The 27,800-nt window shown below is 44.7% G+C and overlaps 1 protein-coding gene and 2 long non-coding RNA genes across 6 annotated transcripts in view; 1 reads left to right on the forward strand and 2 right to left on the reverse strand.

The window, feature by feature from the left end:
• The window catches only part of F11R (F11 receptor), a 25,434-nt gene extending 7,469 nt beyond the window's left edge, over window positions 1-17,965 (reverse strand). For all 4 annotated transcript variants that reach the window (XR_004680168.1, XM_035009965.1, XM_035009967.1 and 1 more), the window contains exon 1: window positions 17,767-17,965. Coding sequence is in view for 3 of the 4 variants with exons in the window: in XM_035009965.1 (XP_034865856.1) it covers window positions 17,767-17,827 (61 nt within the window). In the remaining variant the exon portion in view is untranslated. The remainder of the gene's footprint in view (window positions 1-17,766) is intronic.
• On the reverse strand, window positions 14,342-17,454 carry LOC118014002. Its single transcript, XR_004680170.1, has 2 exons — window positions 17,285-17,454; window positions 14,342-16,540 (listed from the first exon to the last, which is right to left on the reverse strand). It is a non-coding gene; the product is annotated as an uncharacterized LOC118014002 (long non-coding RNA).
• Window positions 17,858-27,770, forward strand: LOC118014003. The gene is made up of 2 exons (XR_004680171.1): window positions 17,858-18,148; window positions 27,209-27,770. It is a non-coding gene; the product is annotated as an uncharacterized LOC118014003 (long non-coding RNA).
• The last annotated feature ends 30 nt before the right edge of the window (window positions 27,771-27,800 follow it).

A 27,800-nucleotide genomic window follows, 5' to 3' on the forward strand; every position in this document is an offset into this window, starting at 1 on the left:
GGCAGGGAGGGAGGCGAGGAGGCAGGGAGGGAGGCGAGGAGGCAGGGGAGGAGCAGTTAGGAGGATAATGACACTCAACATTTGTAGGGCATTTTGTATTTTTAAAGTGTTTTCACATACATTATGTCGTTTGATCCTTGAAACAAGCATGACAGATCAGCAGGACAAGTGTTATTACCCCAGTTTTACACGAGGAACCAAGCCAATGAGAAGGAAAGAGCCGTGCCTAAGATCACACAGCTGGGTCTGAGAGGGAGCCCTGGCTCTAGCCAGAAATGGGCTAGATCCTCTCCCGAGAATCTCCCCCTGCCCAGTGGAAAAGGAAAGAAGAGGTGGTGGGTATTAGGGGTGAAGCGCTGGGTGAGGGGAGGCAGGGCTAACTAACTGAGGGCAGCGGTGGGTGGGCAGGAGGGTCCAGCATTCGACAGTAAGCACCAGTGACAGGACTCTGGGAGATCCAGGCTCCGCTGCAAACCTGCGCTTGCACAATCACCCCCATTCGTGTTTTCCATGCTCAAATTCACCACGTGTGCTTTCTTTATCCTTCTAAGAGTTCCGTCTTCCTTAGATTAATGCAAGCACATTTTTGCTTTATGTAATTACTCACATAACTGAATATGGTCTTGAGGCTCCCTTTTCTCACCTGAAACATGAAAGGTTTGAACTAGATGTTCTCGGGCGCCTGGGTGGCTCAGCTGGTTAAGCGACTGCCTTCGGCTCAGGTCATGATCCTGGAGTCCTGGGATCGAGTCCCGCATCGGGCTCCCTGCTCGGCGGGGAGTCTGCTTCTCCCTCTGGCCCTCCCCCCTCTCATGCTCTCTCTATCTCATTCTCTCTCTCAAAAAAAAAAAAAAAAAATCTGAACTAGATGTTCTCTAAAGTCCTTGAGGGTTTTTGTTTTTGTTTTGGCATTAGTATTTAAAGAGTACTTTTAGGGTGCCTGGGTGGCTCAGTTGGTTAAGCAACTGCCTTCGGCTCAGGTTATGATCCTGGAGTCCCGGGATCGGGTCCCCGCACCGGGCTCCCTGCTCGGCAGGGAGTCTGCTTCTCCCTCTCCCACTCCCCGTTTGTGTTCCCTCTCTCGCTGTGTCTTTCTCTGTCAAATAAATAAATAAATAAAAATAAAGAGTACTTTTATACTGGGGCACCTGGTAGCTCAGTTGGTTAAGCGTCTGCCTTTGGCTCGGGTCATGATCCCAGGGTCCTGGGAATGATCCCCACCCGCGTCGGGTTCCCTACTCAGCAAGGAGTCTACTCTCTCTGCCTGCTTGTGCACTCTCTCTCTCTAACAAATAAATAAATAAAATCTTTAAAAATAAATAAATAAAATTAAATAAAATTTTAAAAGTGCTTTTATCCATTTATCTCAATTTGACACAACACTGTAAATTAGTCCAGATAAACATTCTCTCTCCCGTTTTACATATGAGAAAATTAAGTATCTGGCCCATGTTTTTCATAGCTATGAAATAGCAGAGCTCAGATTAGCACACAGGTTCCCCTTACACCCTCTTCTTTCCCTTTTTTTTTTATTTTTTAAATATTTATTTTTATTTTTTATTTTTTATTTATGAGAGAGAATGTGAGAGCTGGGGGAAGGAACAGACAGGAATGGACAAGCAGACTCCAAGCTGAGCTGGAAGCCTGATGTGGGGCTCGATCTCACGACCCTGAGATCATGACCTGAGCTGAAACCAACAGTCTGATGCTTAACTGCCTGAGCCACCTAGGTGCCCCTTTTCCCCTTTTTATACCATACTTTTATAAGCCATGCTGTTTCTCAGAAAAACCGTGGCTTAATAGGGGAAAGACTTTTAAAAGTCAGGTCCATTTTACCTGTGAATTATTTCCAATACATTGTATCTGTATATTTGGCATTACATTTTAATGTCAAATTTATAACCAAACGTAATAACCGATTAGAAATTAAATCAAATAGCCCTCACTTAATTGAAAACTGAGCACTTGGACATCTCTTACTCAGCTGTTATTGGGAATGAAATGAAAGCTGATAATGAAATGCTTTGATTTTTGTCCCAGCTTTCTCTGCTTTGATGATGGGAACTCGTTTTTTTTAAGATCCTCAAATTTTACAACTTGACACCTGTGATGTGCAGCGTGATGCTCGAGCCTGATCTCCCTTCAGGAATGAAGAACTTGTTTTCCAGCTGCTGGGACTTCTGCCAGATGAAGGCCCTAAGCTACCAGCCATTTTGAGGACAGGCAGAGGGGCGTGCCTTCCACATGGGGCAGGGGCAGCTGGTATCCAGTGCCTCACCAATGAATGAGAGGAGGAAGGCAGCTCCAGGGAGCCCCAGCTCTACTGCCCCAATGCCCCAACCCCCAATTTGGGGCAACACAGAAAGGCTATTCCTGCCCCAAAGCTCCCCTGGGGAACAGGCTGAGGCTACAATGCAACTCAAGTTCTCCCTCCATCCCATCCTACTCCTTTTCCCTTCCCTGCCCTTCCCTAGGTGTGGATCCCAAGAACACTCCCTAATAAACGTCTTGGTACAATAATTGACATCTCGGAGTCAGCTTCCTTAGAATCCAACCTATGACACGACCCAAATAAAGAATAGCTTCTAATTAAACTAAAAACTATTGTCTGAAATAAAGGGCCACCAAAAAAGAAATCACAGCATATGAATTTGGGGATTGTTTCTGCATCACTTCTTTTGCTAAGTTCTTTTGAGACCTCTCAGACCTTCAGATCTAGAACATTCAAGAATAGGGACACCTGGCTGGCTCAGTCAGTAAAGCATGCAACTCTTGATCTCAGGGTTTAAAGTTCGAGCCCTATGTTGGGTGTAGAGATTACTTAAAAAATAGATATATATATACATATATATTTTTAAATTAAATTAAATTAATTTTTTAAAGATTTTATTTATTAAAAAAAAAAGATTTTATTTATTTGACAGAGAGAGACACAGCGAGAGAGGGAACACAAGCAGAGGGAGTGGGAGAGGGAGAAGCAGGCTTCCCGCAGAGCAGGGAGCCTGATGCAGGGCTCGATCCCAGGACTCTGGGATCATGATCTGAGCCGAAGGCAGACGCTTAACGGCTGAGCCACCCAGGTGGCCCTAAATTATATTTTTTAACTAAAATTAAATCTTTAGGGGGTGCCTGCATGGCTCAGCCGGTTAAGCATCTAACTCTTGATTTTGGCTCAGGTCATCATCTCAGGGTCATGGGACTGAGTTCTGCATTAGGCTCTGCACTCAGCGGGGAGTCTGCTGGAGATTCTCTCTCTCCCTCTCCCTCTGCCCCTCCCCCTGCTCACACTGTCTGTCTCTCTCTCCCCTCTCTTAAATAAATAAATAAATCTTTAAAAAATTAAATCTTAAAAAAAAAGAATTCAAAAAATAAAAAATAAATAGAACATTCAGGAATCACATCACATACAAACACAAACGTCCTGGGCTACAGCCATCCTCCCCGGCGCCTCAACAGTCCTGACCTCCGTTGCCTAGTCCAGCCTTCTCCTGTTTAAAACACAGGGTCTGGGCGCCTGGGTGGCTCAGTTGGTTAAGCGACTGCCTTCGGCTCAGGTCATGATCCTGGAGTCCCGGGATCGAGTCCCGCATCGGGCTTCCTGCTCAGCAGGGAGTCTGCTTCTCCCTCTGATCCTCCCACATCTCATGCTCTCTCTCTCTGTCTCATTCTCTCTCTCAAATAAATAAATAAAATCTTAAAAAAAAATAAAATAAAATAAAAAAATAAAACACAGGGTCTGCCCCTCGGCGCCATCCCAGCCCAGGATCTCAGCTGACCACCTGTGGCCTGATGGCCAATACTCAAGCTCTACTGTGCTTGCGAGTCCCTGCGTTTGTCGAGCCCAGCCTCACCAGCACACCCTCCTTGACACCTCACCATCACGGTCCACATTCCCCCTGTCCCTCCTGAACAAGCCTCTGGAACCAAGCTGTCCGACTCAAATCCCAGCTCTGGTACCTCCTGGGCTGAGTGACCTGGGCAAGCTACCTTAGTCACTCTGAACCTCGGTTCACCTATCTGTCAAATGGGGATAATAACAGCTTCTACATCAAAGGCCTGGGGTTGAGAGTCAAACAAGCTAATACAAATAAAGTGCCTATAACAGGAAGCACCAAATAACTATTATATCTTCTCCTATTATTATAATTATCATCATCTGCCCATAGGTCCTTCTGTACACACTTATTTTTCTGACTTCAAAGTTTTCTTCAATAAGACATATATAAATAAATACAAACTCTGCCTGAAAAATGCTTATATCCCAGCCCACCAAACCACCTATCCTCTCTCATGGTATCTGCCTTGGAAAGGCTAACTCTTTTCTAGAACTTCCACAGACAGACCAGCAGAGTGGAGGGCTTTCCCTCACTGCACCCTATCTCCCTCAGGACACCCACAGACTCCCTGCCCATTGTCCTCAACTATTTTGTATTTCCCTTGCCTCATCACACCCCATCCCTTTGCCCTGAAGCTTGGACCTGTACTTGGCTCACTGTATGCCCACAACAGATGTCCCGCTAATGCACGTGGTAAACCCAAATAGAAGGAAAATCCATCCTTTTCACGGTGACGCTTGATTTACTCTAAGTTCACAGTAAGAAAAGCCACAAGGTCAAAGGCATCAATAGATTTTTGGCCCCTTCATGTACAGAAAGCCTGCCCTCAATCTTGTACTCCTCCATAGGACTCCTCAGTGTTTTCAGCCCAACACACTCATTCAGTAGATCTTTGGCTCTCACCTTGGAATTAAAATTGCTTTTACCAAGATCACCAGACATTGCATCCCTCAATTCTAAGATGCCCTGATTATATGATATACATCGATTTAATAATAGCTGCTTGGGGGGACATCATATTAAATGTATACCTAGGCTGTAAGTTACATCCCAACTTACAAAACACTGAAGTAGTCTTAGAATTAAGGATATCCACAATTTGCTTTTTCAGTTCCCTTCAGTGGCCTCTGTAAGACGCCAGGCCCTGCAGACGGCTCCCTTCCTCAGAAGTCACTCTGGGAGCCCCTGGGCGGCTCAGTCGGCTGAGCACCCGACTCTTGACCTTAGCTCATGATCTCAGGGTTGTGAGATGGAGCCCCGCATCAGGCTCTGTGCTCTGTGTGGAGTCTGCTTGAGATTCTATCTCTCCTTCTCCCCCTCCCCCTCCCCCTGCTTGCTCGCTCACTCTCTAAGTAAATAAATAAAGTCTTTAAAAAAAAAAAAAAAGGAAGAAGAAGAAGTCACTCTGCCCTTAGGTTTCTGTGTGCCGCCCTTCTGGGGACAACCATTCTCCTTTTTGAACCTTGCTTTCTCTGTCAATCCCTTAACATGAGTGATCCCCAGCATTTCCTCTCAGGCCTTTTTTCCTTTCCACATTCTCTCCAGGAAATCTCAAACACAGCCCAAAATTCATGTGCACCCACCTAGGGCCAGCTCCAGTCCCCGCCTCCCACCAGAGCTGCAGATGCCTACGGCTGAGCCTCCTTGCGTCCTCTCCACCAGGACTCCACACACCCGCTCCTGCTCCCCTCTCTAGGTTGGTGGTACCACCATGTACTTGCTCACTCAAACCAGAAGCCTTCCCGCAGTCACCTCTCCCTCACTCTTGTCAATCAAACAGCAAGCATTACATCGTCACCTCCCAAATGTTCCTCCAATTTTGGCCACCACTTTTTAGTACCATCATCATCTAAAGAATTGCAACTAGTCTCTCAATTACACTTGTTTTCTCTGTCTTGTTTAATCTTGACCCACGCAAATCCATCCTCCATCCCACTGCCGGAGGAAGAGCTAATATTTATTGAGTGCTTACTATGTGCCAGGCACTGCTGCAAGCATACTACACGGACCGTCATTTATCCCTACAAGACCCTTAGGGGTTGGGTAATACTGTTATTATCATCTCTATTTTTTTTTTAAAGATTCATTTATTTGAGAGAGCGAGAGAGAATCTCAAGCAGACTCTCCGCTGAGTGTGGAGCCCAATGTGGGGATTGATCCTAAAACCCTGAGATCACAACCTGAGCCAAATCCAAGAGTCAGCCAATTAACCAACTGAGCCACCCAGGAGTCCCTATAATCTCTATTTTCTACACAGGGAAACTGAGGCCCAGAGCAGCTAAAGCAGTGGTGCAGATTCAAATCAAGGCAGCTTGATACCATACAGCCTTCCTAAAAATGCACATCTAACACTTGCTTCTAGTTTTCAAGGATTCCACATTGCCTCTCAGATAAAATCCAAATTCTTCACCCAGACAACCCTCTGATAAGCCTTTCTACTCTTGCAGTTTATCCTCTAGCAGTAGAGACTCCTTAAACTCCCAGCAAAGAGCAGTTTCACAACCTCTACTTTGCTCCTGCTATTCCAGCTCTGTGGAGCACCCTTTCCCCTCTTTCTTCATCTGGTCAGCAGCTATGCATCTACATTATTTTCCAAGAAATGACCCACCCACCCCCAATCCTACCACAGCCGGCTTCAGACCTCTTTCCTAGGCTTTAACTACCCCATGCAAAACAGGGGCAAAGCACTGCCCACATTACAATGACATCATCTGTGCACAGGTATGTCTCCCCTACCAGACAGTAAAGCCCCAGGGAGCAGGGACCATGTGTTATTTATTATTCTGAGTACTCAGCACTTTAGCATAATGCCTGGTACAAGTTGACATTGAACAACATAGAGTCTTAACAAATTAGGTTATAGCAGACCATTCACTACAACATCTACTTGTTAAAGTTTATCTACAAAGATAAGCCCATTTTTCAAACTGGCAAACGGGGCATGCCCAAATGAAGAAAAAACAAACTCAATCCATAGTTCAATCTTTTTAAAATTTTTAATAAACTGTTCTATTATCGGGGGCAGGGGAAAGATGACTATTCCATTAATCTTTTTCTTTTGTTACAGATTTATTTATTTAAAAAAATATTTATTTATGTGTGTTGGGGGCAGAGCAGACTCCCCACTGAGCAGGGAGCCCCAGTTCAGGGCTTGATCCCAGGACCCCGGAATCATGACCTGAGCCAAAGGCAGATGCCCAACTGAGCCACCCAGGCACCTCTCCATTAATCTTTTTCTTAAACTTAGCTTCAGAACTTAAAAATTAAGTGGTTTTTTTAGATTTATTTTTAAGTAATCTCTACACCCAACGTGGAGATCAAGCCCTCCAAATGCCCCCAAAATTAAGTGTTTTTAAATTTCATAGTTTTGAAACAGAATGAAACTTCTCTGCACATGGGCAATTTCCAGCAGCCATTTTGCAATAGGGACTGATTTCTGCCCCTGGGTTGCAGCACGTCTGCAGGTGTCTGCAATGCACAAAGGTAGAGGCTGCTTTCTGCATCCACGGAGGTGTGCAGACAAAAGTGGAAGTGCCAGGAGGTTTTTGATGCAAGGTCTACAAGGGCTCAGTCAGTCAAGCGTCTGCCTTCAGCTCAGGTCATGATCCCAGGGTCCTGGAATCGAGCCCTGCGTCGGGCTGCCTGCTCAGCCAGGAGCCTGCTTCTCCCTCTCCCTCTGCCCCTCCCCGTTTGTGCTCTCTAATAAATAAATAAGATCTTAAAAAAAAAAAAAAAAAGCACCCAACTCGTGATTTTGGCAAGTGTTTGGCTGTATGATCTCACAACCCGGGAGATCAAGCCCCGAGGCAGGCTCTGCCCTCAGCGGGGAGTCGGCTTGGATTCTCTCCCTCTGTCCCTCCCCCCATTCATGCATGCTCGTGCTCGCTCTCTCAAATAAACAAATATTTTTAAAAATAATAAAAAATAAAACAGCAGCAGAAAGTGGGGGAAAGATGTGAATCCATTTAAAACACCCCCACTCTCTTCATGACCACAAGAACAACCAAGAGACTCCAAGTAGGCCCAGGTCAGCTTAGGAAGAGACTCTGATCAAAGCATTGCCCTTTCTGCAGAGGTAATTTTCAAAATGGTTTATGCTTGTTATAGACTGAATTGTGTTCCCCCTAAACCCTAGTACCTCAAAATGTGACTGTATTTGGAGATGTGGCCTTCCACAAGATAATGATGCTAAAATAAGGCCCTTAGGACATGCCCTAATCCAATCTGGTGTCCTTTATACAGAGAGACACCAACTGTGCTCCTGCAGAAAGGACCAGCAGCAGGAGTGTGGCTTCACAGGAAACCGACCCCCAACAGCACTGTGCTCTTGACCTCCCAGCCTGCAGAACTGTGAGAAAGTAAATCCCTGTTGGGGCACCTGGGTGGCTCAGTCGGTTAAGCATCTGACTTCAGCTCAGGTCATGATCCCGGGGTACTGGGATTGAGCTCCGCATCCAGCTCTGAGTTCAGTAGAGTCTGCTTCTCCCTCTTCCTCTTCCCCTCTCCCAGCTCATACCCTCTCTCTCTCTCTCTCTCATAAATAAATCAAATCTTTAAAAAATTTTTTTTTAATTAAAAATCTTTACAAATTAAAAAGAAAATAAATTACTTTTGTTTAAGCCCCAGTCTGTGACATTTTGTGATGGCGGCCCAGGTGGATGAATACACAGGTCTAAGTTGAACTTCAGCAGTGGGCATTCTGGCTGAATCCCCAGTGACTACAGCCTTGGCTTAGGTAATTATGATGACATTTCCACATAGTGAAAGAATCAACATTCTGCACAGCAAAGGAAACCATCATCAAAATGAAAAGGCAACCCACTGAATGGGAGAAACTATTTTGCAAATCGCATATCGAATAAAGGATTAATATCCAAAAAATTCAGAACATATAAAGAACTCCCAACTCAACAGCAAAAAAACCCACACAATGCAATTAAAAGATCTCTGGGCAGAGATCTGAATAGATGTTTTTCCAGTGACATACAGACAGACAGCAGGTACATGAAAAGATGCTCAACATCACTCATCATCAGGGAAATGCAAATCAAAACCACAATGAAATGTCACTTCCCATTATTATCAAAAAGACAAGAAGTAACAAGTATTGGTAAGGATGTAGAGGAAAGGGAGTATCTGTGCACTGCTGGAAGGAATGCAAACTGGTACAGTACGCCACCCTGGAAAACAGTATGGGGGGGTTCCTTAAGAAAGTAAAAATAGAACTACCATATGATCCAGCAGTTCTACTACTGGGTGTCTATCTGAAGAAAATAAAACCACTACTTCAAAAAGACACATGCACCCCTATGCTGACTGCAGTATTATTTACAGTAGCCAAGATACGGAAACAATCTAGGTATCCATCAATGAATGAATGGATAAAGAATATGTGGTACATATAGGGGAGCCTGGGTGGCTCAGTCGTTAAGCATCTGCCTTCGGCTCAGGTCATGCAGGGTCCTGGGATCGAGCCCCACATCGGGCTCCCTGCTCAGCGGGAAGCCTGCTTCTCCCTCTCCCACTCCCCCTGCTTGTGTTCCTTCTCTCCGTGTCTCTCTATCAAATAAATAAATAAAATCCTTTAAAAATTCTTAAAAAAGAATATGTGGTACATATATACAATGGTTTATTATTCAGCCATAAAAAAAAAAATTGAAACCTTGTCATTTGAGTTAACATAGATAGACCTTGAGGCCGTTATGCTAAATGAAATAAAGACAAATACCATATGATCTCGCTTATATGTGGGATCTTAATTTTAAGATTTTATTTATTTATTTATTAAAGATTTTATTTATTTATTTGACAGAGAGAGACACAGCGAGAGAGAGAACACAAGCAGGGGGAGGGGGAGAGGGAGAAGCAGGCTCCCCACAGAGCAGGGAGCCCGATGTGGGACTTGATCCCAAGACCCTGGGATCATGACCTGAGCCGAAGGCAGTCGCTTAACCGACTGAGCCACCCAGGCGCCCAAGATTTTATTTATTTATTTGACAGAGAGAGACAGAGCACGAGCAGGGAGGAAAGGCAGAAGCAGGTCCCTGCTGAGCAGGGAGCCAGACGACACAGGGCTCGATCCCAGAACCCTAGGATCATGACCTGAGCGGAAGGCGGATGCCCAACTGAGCCCCCCAGGCACCCCGTAGGATCTAAATTTAAAACAAAAACAAAACTAAGCTTGGAGATGGGGGCGGGGAATGGGTGATGGAGGTGGAAACGTACAAACTTCCCATTATAAAGTAAGTCACGGGGACGTAATGTTTAACGTGGCGGCCATAGTTAGTAATACTGTACTGCATATGTGAAAGTTGCAAAGAGTAAGTGTTAAAGAGTTCCCATCACAAGAAAAAAAATTCTGTAACTATGTATGGGGACGGATGTTAACTAGACTTACTGTTGTGATTATTTTGCAATATACAGAAATATCCAATCATTACGTTGTGTACCTGAAACTAATATATCTCAAAAACATAAATAGGGGCACCTGCGTCAGTTGAGCGGCCAAATCTTGGCTTCAGCTCAGGTCATGATCTGAGCTGGGAGCGAGCCCCACGTCTGACTCCCCACCCAGCAGGAAGCCTGCTTCTCCCTCTCCCTCTGCCCCTCCCCTTCACTGCTCATTCTCTCTCTGTCCCTCTCTCTCTCTCAAATAAATAAATAAAATCTTAAAAAAAAAAATACATATGGCCATCCCGAAGGTCAAAGTAGATCAATTTGTACTAGCACAGAAATATATCCAAAAATATAAAAACAGTATGTAGAATGATCCTATTTTTTTAAATAATAATCTGAGTATATGCAGAACAAAATCCCTAACAGACTCCATGCACACAACTGTGCATATTATCTGAGACCACAGGCAGCCTTTCTTTTCTATCTTCTGCATTTGTGTAATGAGCAAGCATGTATTAAGTGTTTTAATTTAGAGAAAAAGGAAGGGGAAAAGGGAATGAAAAAGGGGGAAAAGAAAATCAGATCATAAGAAGGAGGAAAGAATAAAACAAAGCCAGAAAGGAGAGGCAAAAACACTGATTAAACTTTAAAGGTGGGGGAAAAAAAAACTTTAAAGTTGAAATGAGGTAACAGGTAAGTAAGAAATATGAGATTAGGGGTGCCTGGGTGGCTCAGTCAGTTAAGCACCTGACTCTTGATTTTGGCTCAGGTCATGATCTCAGGGTCCTGAGATGGAGCCCCACATCTGGCTCCCTGCTCAGCACAGAGTCTGCTTGAGATTCTTTTTCCCTCTCCCTCTGCCCCTCCTCCCACTTGTGCTCTAAATAAACAGACTAATTAAATAAAATCTTTAAAAAAAAAAAAAACAAGAAAGAAATGTAAGATTACTATACCATCAAGATCCTGGAGAGTATAGGTGAGTCTGATAAATTTCAAGGAGAGAAAAAGGGTGACAGCGCAGGTACCTGGAAATAACTGTAGTTGACAACAGTAGGTAGGCGGAGTGGCACAAGGGGGTGGGAGTGGAAGAGAAGGTGAGTTGGGTAAAGAGAAGGGGAGGTGGTGATGTAGCCACTAATACCTAAACCAATCCCTACATGCTTTCGTACATGTCAGAAGAGAGTTGGTGGTGTAGAAATCTGTAGGACTGAGCATATAATTCCTGAAAATCACTATGTATCTGAATAATAACACAACTGTGGCAAATTGTGTTTTCCAAAATAGACCAATGGATCTATATGTTTATCTCATCCCACATGCTTTCCTTACGCTGGGACTAAAGTAGAGTCTAGGTTCCCTCCTCTTGAATCTGGGCAAGTGTCATGGCAGAAATGACACAGTGAGCCCTCCCATCAAGGTTGGTGCCCTATGCATTGTCTCCCTATTTTTTTTTAAGGTTTTATTTATGTATTTGAGAGAGAGAGAGAGCATGAATGGTGGGGAGGGGCAGAGGGAGAGGGAAAAGCAGACTCCCCACTGAGTGGGAAGCCCAATGTGGGACTCGATCCCAGGACCCTGAGATCACGACCCGAGCCAAAGGCAGATACTCAACCAACTGAGCCACCCGCACCCACACTGAGCTAATAGTTGCCCAAAATCATACAGCTATAAACAGCCAAGTGGGAAGGGAATCCTTTTTTTTTTTTTTTAAGTAATCTCTACACTCAATGTGGGGCTCAAACTCACAACCTGGTGATCAAGAGTCTCGCTCTACCGACTGAGCCAGCCAGGGATCCCACGGTGGGAGGGGAGTCTTAACCCGAGTCTGCCTAATTCTGAGGCTCCAGAAGCATGATGCTATAGAGCATCTCCACCAGACAAGCAAGGAAAGCCCACTCAACCTTCAAGATCCTGTTCAAATGCCCCTTGATCCATTATGACTTTCCCCAGTCAACATTAATCTCTCCCCAACTTCTAGGAATATAGTCTAAGAAAATAATCAAAGGTTAAGCTTAAAGATGTTTGTACAGGGACAGTTTCATATTATTTAGCATAGCAAAGAAAAAGAAAACCTAAAAGTCCAACAAAAAGTGAACAGTTAATTATAATATAGCCATGCAGTAGAATACTATAGAATGGAGGTTGTTTAAAGCACATTTTGCTTAAAAATACATATACGTAATATATATATAAAGTATATATACATATATATCATATTATTCATAGAGGAAAGACTGCAATTAAACACAAGTACTATTTATTTCTTGATAATAGGATTACATGTGATTTTTATTTTCTCTGTATTTGTTTTCCCATTTTTCTGCACTGAGCACGTTATTTAATAAAAATTTATCTTTTTAAAAACTTTATCTCGGGCGCCTGGGTGGCTCAGTCGGTTAAGCAACTGCCTTCGGCTCAGGTCATGATCCTGGAGTCCCGGGATCGAGTCCCGCATCGGGCTCCCTGCTCGGCAGGGAGTCTGCTTCTCCCTCTGACCCTCCCCCCTCTCATGCTCTCTCTCTCTCATTCTCCCTCTCAAATAAATAAATAAATAAAAATCTTAAAAAAAAAAAAAAAAAACTTTATCTCTTTCCTTGTATGCTCCCAAAACATTTTGTACTTCGATGACAGCGCCTGGCATACTCTGTCGCTTGCTGCTTAGTCAATATATGTCTGTAGTCCTTGGGAAGAGAATCCAAGTTGTTTGTATCTCCCCAGCTCCTAGCACTGTATTTGCCCAGAAAAGTGTTCCATGCTCCCCACTGAAGCATACCGTGATAAAGTGGTCACAGAGGGCGAAGGTGTCCAGACTTAACAGAACCCACCAACAACCACCCTTGTATATGCAGATCAAGCCCACCACAGAAAAGCTTCCTTCTACTGCTTTATTAAGAAACCTTTGTTTCCTCTATACATCCTGTTAATTATTAGAATGTTCCTTAAGTTGCTTTTGTACCATGAATTTGTTTGAATTCCATTTTTTTTTTAAGGGAAGGAAAAGGAGGGAAACCAGCCAGCCAGCCAGACTCTGGTTTTCTCTAAGAATGCACCCGAACTTCCCCTCTAGGCATACGAGCTTCATAGGCCCCTCCAGCTGTATGGGAGCTACAGCTGTGGAATGAGGAGGAAAGCCAGGGCCTCCGGCTCCGAAAGGGTACTCAGTTTACCTAAGGTGGGCTAACTGTTTCTAATGCCCCTGGCTCCCCTCAGGACTTCTTGATATCAAGTGTGATTCACTGCTTTATCCCTTATCTCTAGCAGGGCGCTCAGAACACTGGAGACACCAACATTTCCTGGATTAACAAATGAATTTGACAAAGCAATACCATTAGAACCTGGACCTAGGGCTTCTACCCCCGGTTTGCCCTTTCCTCCTCCCCACCGGTCACCCTGTAAAGACTGAACTCGCTCCTGGAGGTTAGGGTAGGACAGATAAGGAATGCGTGGGCAAGAGGAACACTCTGTGAGCCCAACAACAGGCTGGGCTGAGTCTAAACCGCCCTTCTTGGCTGCACTTTGAGTGACGTCAGTGGCTGGAATGGCCCTCAGGATGGCAGAAGGTGGGATCAGCAGTGTGGGACAGGAGAGCTTTCACTGACTGCATGGCTCCCTCCTGCCCTCTCTGCAGAATTTCCAGTTCTACCTGCTCCGCTCCTCCCCTTCCCCACCCAGCTCCCCAGTACAAGGGAAGGTTATGCCCCGCCCACCCAGGGCTCACTCCAAGGGCCTGGCATCAAGCTTCCTGTCAGCCAGCTGTTTCCTCCTGTCCTACCCCCAACATTGCGAAACTAATGCCATAGCCGGACTTTAGACAGAAACCCTGCTTATCAGGGAGTCCCAGACAGATGACTCTGAGTTTTCAATGCCTGGAAAAGCCCAGTATGCATCCACTCACGTGGCTTCCCACAACCCACTCCCCACAACGCTGCACCCTCTTTCACAATTACATCTGAAAAGTGGTCATCCAGATCTTTCCTGAACCTCTGAAAAGGAAGCGAGTCTGAGTTTAGAGGTCCCCAAGGTCTCTCCTCAATACTAACAGATGTGAAAAATAAGCTCCATTATTTCCTACTCAATCATGCAAAATGGGTATAGTTTTTCACTCTATCTCTGAGCAAAGGTGTCAGCCCTTTCAGTGTCCACAGAACAGGTGGCCCCTGACCCAGTGACTTGGGGGAGGGGGGTGGGGGGGGCTAGACAGTGGTGGGATCTTAAAGACCAAGACCACAACACCCGTAATGCCCATATGAAAAGATCTCCAGGGTATCCAAAGTGAAAAAAACTAGGTGCCTGATGGAGTACATGCCTGTGGTGTACATCAACGTATTAACCTGTTCTAAGTATAAATAAAACTTTTTTATTTTTTTAATTACAAGAGCTCTACCCCAAACCAAAACTAGCCTGGAGACCCCAGGCATGCCTAGGTCACAAAGAAACTAGAAACATTGTAAAGTGAAAGTGTCCTGGAGCCAGGCGGTACAGATGGAGGGGGGCACTGGAATCCCACTACCGGGCATTTCCCAGTTCCTAGTTCCGCCTGGCTGCCTGGCTGCCTGGCAATCGTCAGCCGCCACTAGATTTCAGGTTTCGAGGGAACAATTCTTTCCTGGGAGTAAATTCAACCAGTGGTAGAGGGAGGGGAGAGGAGAAGCGACTCACCAATGTACAGTTTGAGGTAAAGCTAGCAAAGCTGAACAGCAAAGGTGGAAGGGCTTGAGTCAGAAATATCCATAGAGAAGACAAGCACTCAGACTGAGCCACACATGGGGCAGCAGCTCCTGTCTTCCGGAATGTCGGGTGGGGATCCCCCACTCAAGTGGGATGGGAGGAAAGAACCAAGGTTCCAACCCAGGCTCCCCCTTCTTCCCCGTGGTTACACCAAAAGTTCTCCTATTCACACATGACCCTGCTATAAGTAGAAATGCCTCTCCCTGCCTGGGAGACTGCTGGAAACAGAATTCTAAGTGCAGGCTCCCCAGGAAGAGGGAGACCGTGTTTTTGGTCACTGGGTGTGCTTTTCCCAAGCCCAGTTCCCTCAGTGTTTGGGCTCCAATCCCTGCCCCAGCAGCTCAGGCTTTCCTCTCCACAAGGCTTCCCAGGGCTGGCGCTGGGCCTTTGCTTGAACTTGATCATATCCTGCCCTTTGTTCTTCCTCCCTGATGGCAGAGCCCACAGTGAGCACAGCCGTGGTGGGAGAAGAGAGAACACGAGGGCACCCACATATGCTCCAGACACCCCAGGGCCAGAGGACAGACCAAACACCCAAGAAAGAGCCCTTACCTTTTTTTACCTTTGCTATTTGGGATCTAGGAGGAGGAAACCTTGCTTCCTTTGACCAACTCTCCTGGGGCAGCATTCTTTCCTCCTCACAAAATCCAAAGGGGTAAACAGCTGCCCAATGATAGTCATCCCTTCATGTACATGTAATGTAGCTATTATCCTGGTCAACCCGCAGGACAAGCATTATTACTCCTGTCCACAGATGGAAAGACTGGGCACTAGTCTAAGATCACAAATAAGGCAGAGAGCCAAACTAGAAACCCGGTGAGGTCATCTGATTCCTATTTCCATCCTCATTTTACTAATCAAATTCCTCCCCCCAGGTCTAGCTGGATTTAAATGTGATATGGTCAGTTCCCCCATCCCCTGGGCATGTCACTTCCCAGGACCCACCGTCCTGTCAAGCTAATGCAACATCACCTCTGGCTCCATGTGAATCCCTGAACAGACTAGAGGACATGCCCAAGCTCAGAATGGGGCTATCCCAACTCTTTCAGTGCCAGTATGGGCTACTGGGGGATGTCACAATGCAGAAAATGAGGAGAGAAAAAGAAAGAGGAGAAGGAAGAAGGATGCCGGCTTCAGGAAGCTTGTAAGCCCGGCACACATGGTCGCAGATAGCATGACTGATGAGAAACTTCTGTGGGGGGGGGGGGGGGAGCACTGTTCAGCATGAGGTTGCGTACCAGTAGGAGCACCACAAAGAACCAAAGAAGGCCCATGGGTGTCATGAGCAGTTCTAAAATACAGGCAGAAGAAAGAAAGGTGGAGAATAGGTGAAAAATGGAAACTGAATCAAGGAGGAAAGTGGAGGCATAGAATGAAAAGGACAAGCGAGAGAAGGTAAGAGAGTGGATCCGGGGGCGTTATGCCAAACTTATGTTTGAGATCATGGTTCCTGTGCCACAGGGTGCTTGAGATGCTGGATCCAGCAGTGGAAAAAGGGGCTCAGGAAACTTTGGTTCCATTCCCAGGTCCTTTCGTCAATCTGGAAAAGTCATTTCCCCTCTTTGGACCCGTTTCCGTATCTGTACAATAGGGAGAGGGTTAGACTTGCCTCTGGTCCAGTTTACCCCAAGGGCTTATGTTTTTGTGATAAGGGACAAAGAAGCTGTCAATCCACCCGCCTAAGAGCAGGGAATCCATTTCCACCCTTCAAAACTGAGCAAAATGAACTGCCTTATAACCACCAATGCTATTGTAACTGTTCATTTCTTTTACACTTTCTAAAGCATGGACCTCGAGGGAAAAACAAAGATTCCTACAGATCACCTACTGACACAAGAATCCACAGAAGCACACTTACAGGCACTCATGAATCTGACAATATACGTCCAGCTGGGGACACAGGGTGCCTAACTGGGTGACCCAAACCATACACTCAGTCCGCCCAAACCTATCTATAGACAGAGGCATGCCTCAGCAAGTGAGCCTCATTGTTCCACAGGAAAGGGAGTTTACAAAGGAAACAAAAACTCCCAGAAGCGGTCGGGGGAGGGCAGAGTCCTGGCTGTGAGAAGGATCCAGCCAACCAACAGACAGGTCCTCCCCCTGGGAATAAGACACTCAGTCAACAACATTTATTAAGGACTCTCGAGGTAGCTACCCCAGAAAGGAACTTTAAGTGCTGTGCTCTGAGAAAGGTGAGATCTCAAATTTATTTCTTCAGACCCTGCACCCACTTTACCCAGAGCAACCACCGCAACCCAAAGATCCGGGGGAGCTAAGGAGCCCCCTTCAGCAACAGCCAGGGAAAGAGATGTCCACCCCACCTGACCTCCATTAGATTTTCCGAGGGCCCTTCAGGAGCAGGGCATTCAGGGGCCAGAGGAGTCAGGGGTGCGAGGCTCAGGCTTCTCTCGGGTGGTGCGCGGATGTCGGGTGCGTGTTGGAGGGCAGGATGGCCCTTCCCAGGTGCGTGCGGAGAAGTACGTCTGGGTGGATGCGTGCAGGGCCCTCGCCAGTAAGTGAGGCTGGGAAAAGTGGGGCTACCCCCTCCCTCGTTTTCGGCTACGTGCGGAAGCCGCGGCTTCCTCGCGGTGGGTGTAAGGGGACCGGTGTGGGGGGAGGGGAGCCAGCCACCGCCAAGGTGAGGAGGGGATACAGGGGAGGGCTGGGGTGGAAAGGGGGACCAGGAGGGTGAGGCTGGCAGGTTTCTCAACTCCTCCCCTCCCGCGGGCGAGAGGCGTGGGGAGCGCCTCCCTCCAACCTCTGACCCGATCCACCGATTCCTCCCGAAACTCCGGGGACTTACACAGGATGACCGATGTGAAGAGAAGCAACTGTTTCCTCCCGGTTCTCGCCTCCGTCCCCATGACGATCAGGGTCCCGATACGACACGGCGGCTGCAGCCCCGGGGACAGACACAGCCTCCCCCGCAGCCGCCCGGAGACTAAAATCCAGCCACCAGGTTGAGCTCCGCCCGGCCCCGCCCCCCCCGACGATTGGCCGGCGCCCCGCCCTTGCGCGTTCCGATTGGTGGAGGGAGCCGCCGCTCCCTGGAGTGACTCACCGTCGCCAGGTGCGACCTCTCCCGCTCCTCCCCGCTCGGAGCGATTGGCGCCTTTCCAAGCCCGAGCTGCCTCCGATTGGCCCAGGAGACTGTCGCGTAAGGAGCCCGGCCTCACCTTCGGCAGGTGAGGACACCCTGATTGGGCGGCGTGCCTCAAGTAGGGACTTTCTGACTGGCTGGGCCTGAGTGAGAGCTGGAGGTGGAGGGGAATGCCTCGAAGCGGGAGGGAGGCGGAGTGGTCGCACTGCCGGGCCGCCGAGAGCCGCCAGGTTGCGTTTTCTGTGGTTTGTGTGTTTGTTTGGCTGTAAACTGCTGGGGGCTACGGAAACCTTGAAACCAGTGAAAACCACACATTCGTATGCGAGGGTGCGGGGAGAGGACCGGGAGAGAAGTGGAATGATACCTGGAGACGAGCCTGGGACCGTGAACCTCTGTCGACCCCATTGGCAGCATTAAGCTTTGCGGGGGGCTATGCAGAGAGAAGGGAGGGGAAGGAGAGGGGAAGGGAGCCCTCAACCCAAAAGTGGGAAAAGCAGGATTGCATTCTCTCAGGAACTTTGAACACCCAATATGTACACCAAACACACCCAGGTAATACAAACTGACCTACAGACAGATGTTCTATAAACATCACTGTGAGTGACTGCATTTGTCCTTTACACATGTTCGGTGAATCAGCGGAGCCCTGCATTTCAAAATTATTTCTCTTCTTTCTGTGCCTAATAGTTGGGTGCTAAGCCCCTCTTGCCATAGACTATGTTAATACTCGAGCTTTCTCTTAATATTTGTATTATTGTGTCGCTTTTAATTGAAACTCAACACTTTTACTATTTCTAGCTTTTATTTTACAATGATTTAATTTTAACTGATCTTGCCTGTTGGAAAACTTCCTGAACATTATTTCATTGCAAGAAGCCCACACCTTTATGCAAAACGGTAGTACTCTTCGACCTTTTTGCATCTCGCACCTTTGCTCCCAGTCCTTGGTCCACTTCTAGTTCCACTCAATTTAAAGCAATGGTTATCAAGCACCAAGACTGTGATTTATATTTATCTGTATTTCCTTTTCTACAACACCCTTCCCACCGGTGTTGTAGAGAAGGAAATACAGATAAATATAAATCACAGTCTCTGACTTCAAACGGCTTACTATCTACTCCCAAGACTAATACAGGAAACAAGACAATATGTTACCAAAAGAAACGTAGTGTTACTAAATCGAAACAAATATTTGGGTGCCCGCCATGTGCAAAATTCTGTTCTTTACCCTCAAAGGAATGTAACGCCTTGAAGAGAGAGGCAGATACAAGGGAATGGAAGAGCCAGGGGAAGGAACCAATCACCGGGCGGGGGGTGGGGGGGCTGTGAGTGTCAGAGAAAACTTCAAGATGGGGGAACTTGAGCAGAAGGTTAGAGAAACTGCAATACTGATTAGGAGTTTTTAGGAGGAAGAGTCATCTTAGAGGTTATTTGGGTCATCCTCTTGCCCTACATAGGAAGGTCCATACAACCACAGAGTTTAAACAGCCTCTGCTTAAACTCTTCTGAAAACTCTCAAGGCAGACCATTCTGCTTTTTGTAGGACTCTTTTTTTTTTATTAAGGTTTTATCTATTTATTTGAGAGAGAGAGAGAATGAGAGAGAGAGCACAAGAGGGGGGAGGGTCAGAGGGAGAAACAGACTCCCCACCCACCCAGCAGGGACCCTGACATGGGGCTCTATCCCAGGACTCCAGGATCATGACCTGAGCCGAAGGCAGTTGCTTAACCTACTGAGCCACTCAGGCACCCTTTTTGTACAGCTCTTAACTGTTAAAATATCCTTTATGGAATCTGCTTCCTGGTAACTTCAGCCTCTGCTCTCTGGAGTTACAGAAAATAAACTCATTATTCTTTGCCAATGACAGCCCTTCCTTCAAGTATTTTAATATTCTTATTATGAGCCTTGTAAGTCTTTCCTTCTCCAAGCTAAACATCTTTAAATCCTTCAAAGAGTCTTCATACGGTATGGTCTCACAAGCCTCCCCCACCCCCGCCCTCCTACCCCCATCGCACCCCACCCCCTGCCTGGAGATAATCTCTTATATTTTACTGCCAAGATCTGATCTGGGCACTGGAGAAACCATCTCTCCATGAGATAGACAGATCTCAATTCAAATCCATTCCCCCAGTTTCTAGCTAGTCCTTCGCCAGCTCACGTCTCTCTGAAAATTTCTGCCTCCAGAAGGTAATTAATGACAGTAATACCTTCTAGCAAAACAAGGATTAAATAATATAACACACATAATATGCTTACACAGCACCTGGTCCATTTTAAGCACTGCCATGACGGCTATTTCCATCACTTGTACTTACAGCACAAGAATGCATTCACAAATATAATAGCCATATCACACCCTGAATTAGTTATAGTCAACTTGTGGCAAACTAAAACCCACAAGTCTTTATTTTCACTCGGACTACTATTTTTTTTTTTATTTTTTTTATTCTTATGTTAATCCCCTACATTACATCATTAGTTTTAGATGTAGTGTTCCATGATTTATTGTTTGTGCATAACACCCAGTGCTCCATGCAGAATGTGCCCTCCTCAATACCCACCACCAGGCTAACCCATCCTCCCACCCCCCTCCCCTCTAGAACCCTCAGTTTGTTTTTCAGAGTCCATCGTCTCTCATGGTTCGTCTACCCCTCCGATTTCCCCCGCTTCATTCTTCCCCTCCCGCTACCTTCTTTTTTTTTTTTTCCTTAACATATATTGCATTATTTGTTTGAGGTACAGATCTGAGATTCAACAGTCTTGCACAATTCAAAGTGCTTACCAGAGCACATACCCTCCCCAGTGTCTATCACCCAGCCACCCCATCCCTCCCACCCCCCACCACTCCAGCAACCCTCTGTTTGTTTCCTGCGATTAAGAATTCCTCATATCAGTGAGGTCATATGATATATGTCTTTCTCTGATTGACTTATTTCGCTCAGCATAACACCCTCCAGTTCCCTCCACGTTGTTGCAAATGGCAAGATCTCATTCCTTTTGATGGCTGCATAATATTCCATTGTATATAGATACCACTTCTTCTTTATCCATTCATCTGTCGATGGACATCTTGGCTCTTTCCACAGTTTGGCTATTGTGGACATTGCTGCTATAAACATCGGGGTGCACGTACCCTTTCGGATCCCTACTTTTGTATCTTTGGGGTAAATACCCAGTTCCACTCGGACTACTATTAAGTCAGGTCTCTCACATCCTATACTTGTACAGCTGTTTCTTAACTAAATTACGTTTGCTTTTAACCTTATTTGATTTCATATTTTTTGCTTTGAAAATGAAATATTAATGTATAGAAAAGTAGACATAAAAATAATGTCCAGGGTTAAAATTAAATGAAAAAAGTAAATACAAATAGTATGCATCCCAGTTATTTCTATACAAAATATTTGTGTATACAAGTATAAAGCATGAAGGTAATTTTGGAGCATGCAGATGATTTGATACTCCAGGTTCCATAAAGTTGCTTACATAAATAGTAAGTTCATAAATCTCATTGTCATTGACATTTGTTTCTTGTAGTCTTTTTAAAATTCTTTTGGTGGGGGGCAACCCAAATGTGACACAAATCTTATAAAATCTTATAGTCTTTTTTTTTTTAAGATTTCATTTATTTATTAGAGAGAGAGCACTAGCAGGGGGAGGGACAGAGGGAGAAGGAGAAGCAGACTCCCCGCTGAGCAGGGAGCCTGAAATGGGACTCAATTGTAGGATCTTAAGATCCTGACCTGAGCCAAAGGCAGACATTTAACCGACTGAGCCACCCAGGTGCCCCAATTTTCAGACTGGTGAGTTTGCCTGCAAAGTAGAAAATTCTGGAAGGGATTATTAAACATAAATCTTGATTCCGTCATCCAATACATTAGCATTTGCACCTGAATTTCTGTTATATGCAAGTTTCATAAACATGCTTTCTATAGCATAATCCAATAGGGTAATAAAAATATTGAACAAGGATGGAGTTGAAAACAGAATCCTGAAGTGACCTCTTTCCAAATCAGCATGGTACACTCCCAACATTCTAGGTATTGATATTCCCAGATGTTCCTGTTGAGAGATGCCACATTTCTGTCATGTATTTGTCTTATGGATACCTTGAATTTTATAAGCAATCCTGTTAATCATTTTGCTTTGCTGGTCTCTAGGAAAACCAAATCCAAATCTGCAATTCAAGTCCAAAAATTGATATACATTCCTGACTCCATCTGACTTTATCCTGACTTCATCTGACTATCCTGACTATGCTCTTCCATTTTCCCTTAGCCTTGACATATTTTTTTAAAAATCCTTTATCCTTTTTGAAATGTAAAGTTTTGTGCACGTACAAACATGCATAGTGACATGCTTCCCTTCAGGAATAAGGACTGACTGACGCAGTTGTTGGCTTCTTTGGGAGTTCACTAAAGAGAGGCACCTAGTCCAAAGGCACACCCCTTCCCAGGGTCACCTATATCTAATGACTAATCCTCGTGTGTCATTCATGGGTCATCTTGAAAGAAGTTTCAATGGAGTAGTGGGGTAGGCAATAAAACCTGCATGGAGTAGGCTAAGGAGAGAATGTAGATTAAGGAAGTAAAGACAGTGACTACAAACAGTTCAAAGGACATTTTGCTGGGAGGGCAGCAGAGAAAAGGAGCAGCAACCTGGAGGGCAGGTGGAGGAAGTCAGATTAGGTATTTTGTTTGCATGGAAACACTGTATGCTAATACAGCTGGTTCGTTTGTTCGTGGAAAGTGACTGCTTTCTGTTCTTCGTGGAGTATAAGGCAAAGTCATTTGCAAAGAGTGCAGAGGGAAAAGGAAGGTCCGGAGATCTAAAGAGTGGGGAGAGTTTTCTGTGCCAATAGCACTCCCACAAATACGGTGAGTGTTTCTAGAATCTGCCCGACTTTCTGTGACAAGTGCGGTGAGCACCAGCCTACAAAGTGACGCAGTGTAAGGGCAAAAGATCCTCTGTAGGCTCAGGGGAAGTGGCATGATGACAGGAAGCAAAGTGGCCATGGTGGGCAGACGAAGCTCATTTTCCAGTAAAAGGCTATACAAAGAATGTAGCACTGAGGCTTGAATGTGGTGAGCCCAGCTGCAGATCTACGAGAATGCTGGCTGTTAGGAGACGCGAGGGAGGAGATAAGAAGGGCCCAGTGATCCAGTTTTAAGCTTCATATTTTGTTTTATTAGGAAGACAATGAAATCTTGAGGTTGTGTTAAAAAAATAAATACAGGGTGGGGAGAAGTGGAGACAGGAATTGAACACACTAGGAAAGTGTGTATTAGTACTGGTGAGCAGTGTTAACTGCCTGCTAATATTTTGGACATAAACTTGAAGAAAGACCAGTCAAACTGGTGTAGATTTACTCTAGCTGTTTGACTGCAGGAAAAGAGTAAGTGGTTAGTTGGGTTTGACCATAGTTGGTTTTTTCCTAAGTAAGTGGATGGAGAAAGCAGCAAGAATGCTAAAGAGGTTTACATCTCTTACTAGTTCTTACTAGTTCTCTTTCCTTCCAGGGTTTCTTTTTGCTAAACATAAGCAATCATAAATAAGTAAGCAAATTAATTAATTATTGTGTGGGTATACATACACACACATCTCCATATTATCTTACTTATTTTTTTTTAAGATTTTTTTTTTTTATTTATTTGACAGAGAGAGAGACACAGTGAGAGAGGAAACACAAGCAGAGGGAGTGGGAGAGGGAGAAGCAGGCCTCCCGCTGAGCAGGGAGCCCGATGCAGGGCTCGATCCCAGGACCCTGGGATCATGACCTGAGCCGAAGGCAGACGCTTAACGAATGAGCCACCCAGGCGCCCCTCTTACTTTTTTTTTTTACACAAAAGATAGCATAGAACATTTTTTATCATGTAACAATGCATCTTGGAGGTCCTTCCTGAGTACACAGAGAGCTTTCTCATTCTTTTCTACAGTTACATAATATTCTGTTGTAGGCTTGTGATGTTTATTTAGCCAGTTTTTTTTTTTTAAGATTTTATTTATTTATTTGAGAGAGAGAGAATGAGAGAGACCACATGAGAGGGGGGAGGGCCAGAGGGAGAAGCAGACTCCCTGCCGAGCAGGGAGCCCGATGCCGGGACTCGATCCAGGGACTCCAGGATCATGACCTGAGCCGAAGGCAGTCGCTTAACCAACTGAGCCACCCAGGCGCCCAAGCCAGTTTTAATTTAGAAACAACTGGATTACTTCCAGTCTTTTGCTAACATAGGTAATGAAATGAATAAACATGCACGGGTATCATTTCACATGGATGGAAGCTTATTTGTAGGATAAATCTCAGGACATGTGAATGCTGGATGGGTCAAAGGTATATGTAGATATTGACAGATAGTCCTCCCTACAGTTCGTATCCATATATATTTACATAATCTATTAGCATATCTCTTCTCCCATAGTCTTGCAAAAGAGTGCTTTATCAAACATTTGCATTTTTGCTAATCTGAATAATGTGAATTAAAACCTCAGTTTAGGGGCGCCTGGGTGGCTCAGTTGTTAAGCATCTGCATTCAGCTCAGGTCATGATCTCAGGGTCTTGGGATCGAGCCCCACATCAGGCCCCCTGCCCCGCGGGAAGCCTGCTTCTCCCTCTCCCACTCCCCCTGCTTGTGTTCCCTCCCTCACTGTCTCTGTCTCTCTGTCAAATAAATAAATAAAATCTTTAAAGCTAAAAAAAAAAAAAAGAAAGAATAAAGCAACCAGTGACTTTAAAAAAATAAAAAAAAATAATAAGATAAATAAATAAAACCTCAGCTTAGTTTTAATTTGTGTATCTCAAACTGAGCATCCCCTAACTTTAAGAGTCCTGTGTATTTTGTGAACTGTCTCTTCATATGTTTCGCTCATTTTTTATTGGGGTAGTCTTTTTCTTATCCATTTGTAAGGGCTCTTTATACATTCAAGATTTAGACCTTTGTGTACACTCTGAGTTGATTTTTCCCCCAGTTGGCTGTTTGTCTTTTGACTCGACTTGTGTGATGTTTGTGTCTTTGCCAGGCAGGCAGAAGGCTTTCAATTGCTTGTTTTGTACTTTATCCGTCTTTTCTTTAATGGCTTCTAAATTTTGACTCAAAGTTAAAAATATCTTCTCCACTTTAAGATAATCAAAGAATTCTTTGTGTATAAATTTTTTTAATTGAGATATACTTGATATATAACATTATGTTAGTTTCAGATGTATAACAATGATTCGATATTTGTATATAGTATGAAATGACCTCAAATCTAGTTAACATCTGTTACCATATTTAGTTACAAATTTTCTTTTTCTTGTGATGAGGATTTTTAAGATCCACTGTCTTAGCAACTTTCAAAAACGCAATACAGTATGAAAGAATTCTTATTGATAGTTTCCATTTTTACTTTAAAGTTTTGATCCATGGGGCGCCTGGATGGATCAGTTATTAACTGTCTGCCTTCGGCTCAGGTCATGATCCTAGGCTCCTGGGATTGAGCTCCTCATTGGGCTCCCTGCTCTGCAGGAGGCCTGTTTCTTCCTCTCCCACTCCCTCTGCTTGTGTTCCCTCTCTTGCTGTGTTTCTCCCTGTCAAATAAATAAATGAAATCTTTAAAAAAAATAAAGTTTTGATCCATTTGAAATTTAGTTTCGTATATGGTGTGGTTTATGGAATTTATCTATCTATCCATGCACATTGTTTTAATTACTAACAGTTTCTCCCCTTCATTGATGCTTTTTCTAGCTTTTCTAGCTATTCTTAATTTCAACTAAACGGATATATTTAGGAAGTTAAGTCTTCTCATCCAAGAATCTTTTAAGTCTTTTCTTTTGTACAAGACTTTTTTTAAGGTCTTTTCATTGTGTTTTAACATTTCCTTTTTATAGGCCTTGAACTTTTTTTTTTTTTTTTTTTAAGTAATCTCTACACACAACGTGGGGCTCGAGCTCACAACCCCAAGATCAAGAGTTGCATGCTGCACCAACTGAGCCAGCCAGGCACCCCATGGTCTTGAACCTTCTATTTCTTTTAAGATTTTAGTTATTTATTCAGAGAGACAGTGCACAAACGGGGGAGGGGGTGGGCAGAGGGAGAGAGAGAATTTCAAGTAGAATCCGTGTAGAGAGCACAGAGCCCGTCACTGGCTTGATCCTACCACCCCAAGATCATGACCTGAGCTGAAATCAAGAGTTGGGTGCTGGGGCGCCTGGGTGGCGCAGTCGTTAAGCGTCTGCCTTCGGCTCGGGTCATGATCCCAGGGTCCTGGGATCGAGCCCCGCATTGGGCTCCCTGCTCCGTGGGAAGCCTGCTTCTCCCTCTCCCACTCCCCCTGCTTGTGTTCCCTCTCTCACTGTGTCTCTCTCTGTCAAGTAAATAAATAAAACCTTAAAAAAAAAAAAAAGAGTTGGGTGCTTAACTGACTGAGTCACGCAGATGCCCCATGAACTTTCTTGATAAGTTGATTCCTAGTTATACAAAGGAATGAGATAATGATGAACCATGCATAGAATCTACTGGATTATGAGGAAAACAGAGGTGTAAGTAAAATAATAAATAGCAAAATTTTGGTAAGGTCAATGAATCGGATGACTTGATAGGCTGAGGAATAATTAGGAATGGGAATAGAAGCAGAATGAATCAGTGGGGAGGGTATCCCACTGGGAAATCTGACAACTTTATTTTTTAAGATTTCATTTATTTTTTTTTAAGATTTTATTTTATTTTTTATTTTTTATTTTTTTTAAAGATTTTATTTATTTATTCATGAGAGACAGAGAGAGAGAGATAGAGAGAGGCAGAGGGAGAAGCAGGCTCCCAAGGAGCAGGAAGCCCGATGCGGGACTCGATCCCAGGACCCCGAGATCACGACCTGAGCTGAAGGCAGACGCTTAACCATCTGAGCCACCCAGGCGCCCCTAAGATTTTATTTTTAAGTAATCTCTACACCCAGTGTGGGGCTCAAACCCACAACCCAGAGATCAAGAGTCACTGGCTCCCCTGACTGAGCCAGCCAGGCGCCCCGACAACTCAACCTTCTTGACTCATGTTCTCTTTAGAGTCTCTAGCCATGAGCTTAACTTATGTTTTCTTTCAGTTTTAAAAATCTGCTTTCCTATAGTCCTCTTCTTGTGTCTAACTGTGCTTAGTTTCTCTTCTTTGGTTAATAGGAATCCCAGGAGACATGGGATATAAGTCCCATGTAAGCACTGACCAAAATGAAGCTGGTAGGAAGATGAGAGAAGAAGCAGACAAGAAAATTCTAGAGACAGATACAGATGGGAACAACATAATTAATTAACTGGACCTAACTGACATTTAGAGAACACTCTACTCCAAAACTGCAGAATATACCCTCTTTTCGAGTGTTCATGGAACATTTACAAAAATTGACTGTACAATTGGCCAAAAAGCAGGTCACAACAGAGTTTAAATCTGTGCATACAATGTATGTTTTCTGACCACAGTGGTGGTTAAATGAGTGTGTCCACATTGTAAAAATCCATCCAGCTGCACCCTTACGATGTCTGTCTCTTCCATTAAATATATTTTCTTTGAAATATGACATACACTCCCACAGCTGTCACACGTTCCCTTCCACCAAGTATCAAAATCCGTACGCTATTTTATATACCTCCTTGTGTTTATTACATATATGTCTCTAAATCCACACGTTCCACATGGCACGTACTTTACATTTGTTATCCTAATAAACTTCCACAACTATCCAAAGAGATGTCTTTTATTTATTTTTTAATATTT

Source organism: Mirounga leonina, unplaced genomic scaffold (genome assembly GCF_011800145.1).
Source record: "Mirounga leonina isolate KUSES-001 unplaced genomic scaffold, KU_Mleo_1.0 Mir_154, whole genome shotgun sequence".
NCBI classification, from domain to species: Eukaryota; Metazoa; Chordata; class Mammalia; order Carnivora; family Phocidae; genus Mirounga; species Mirounga leonina.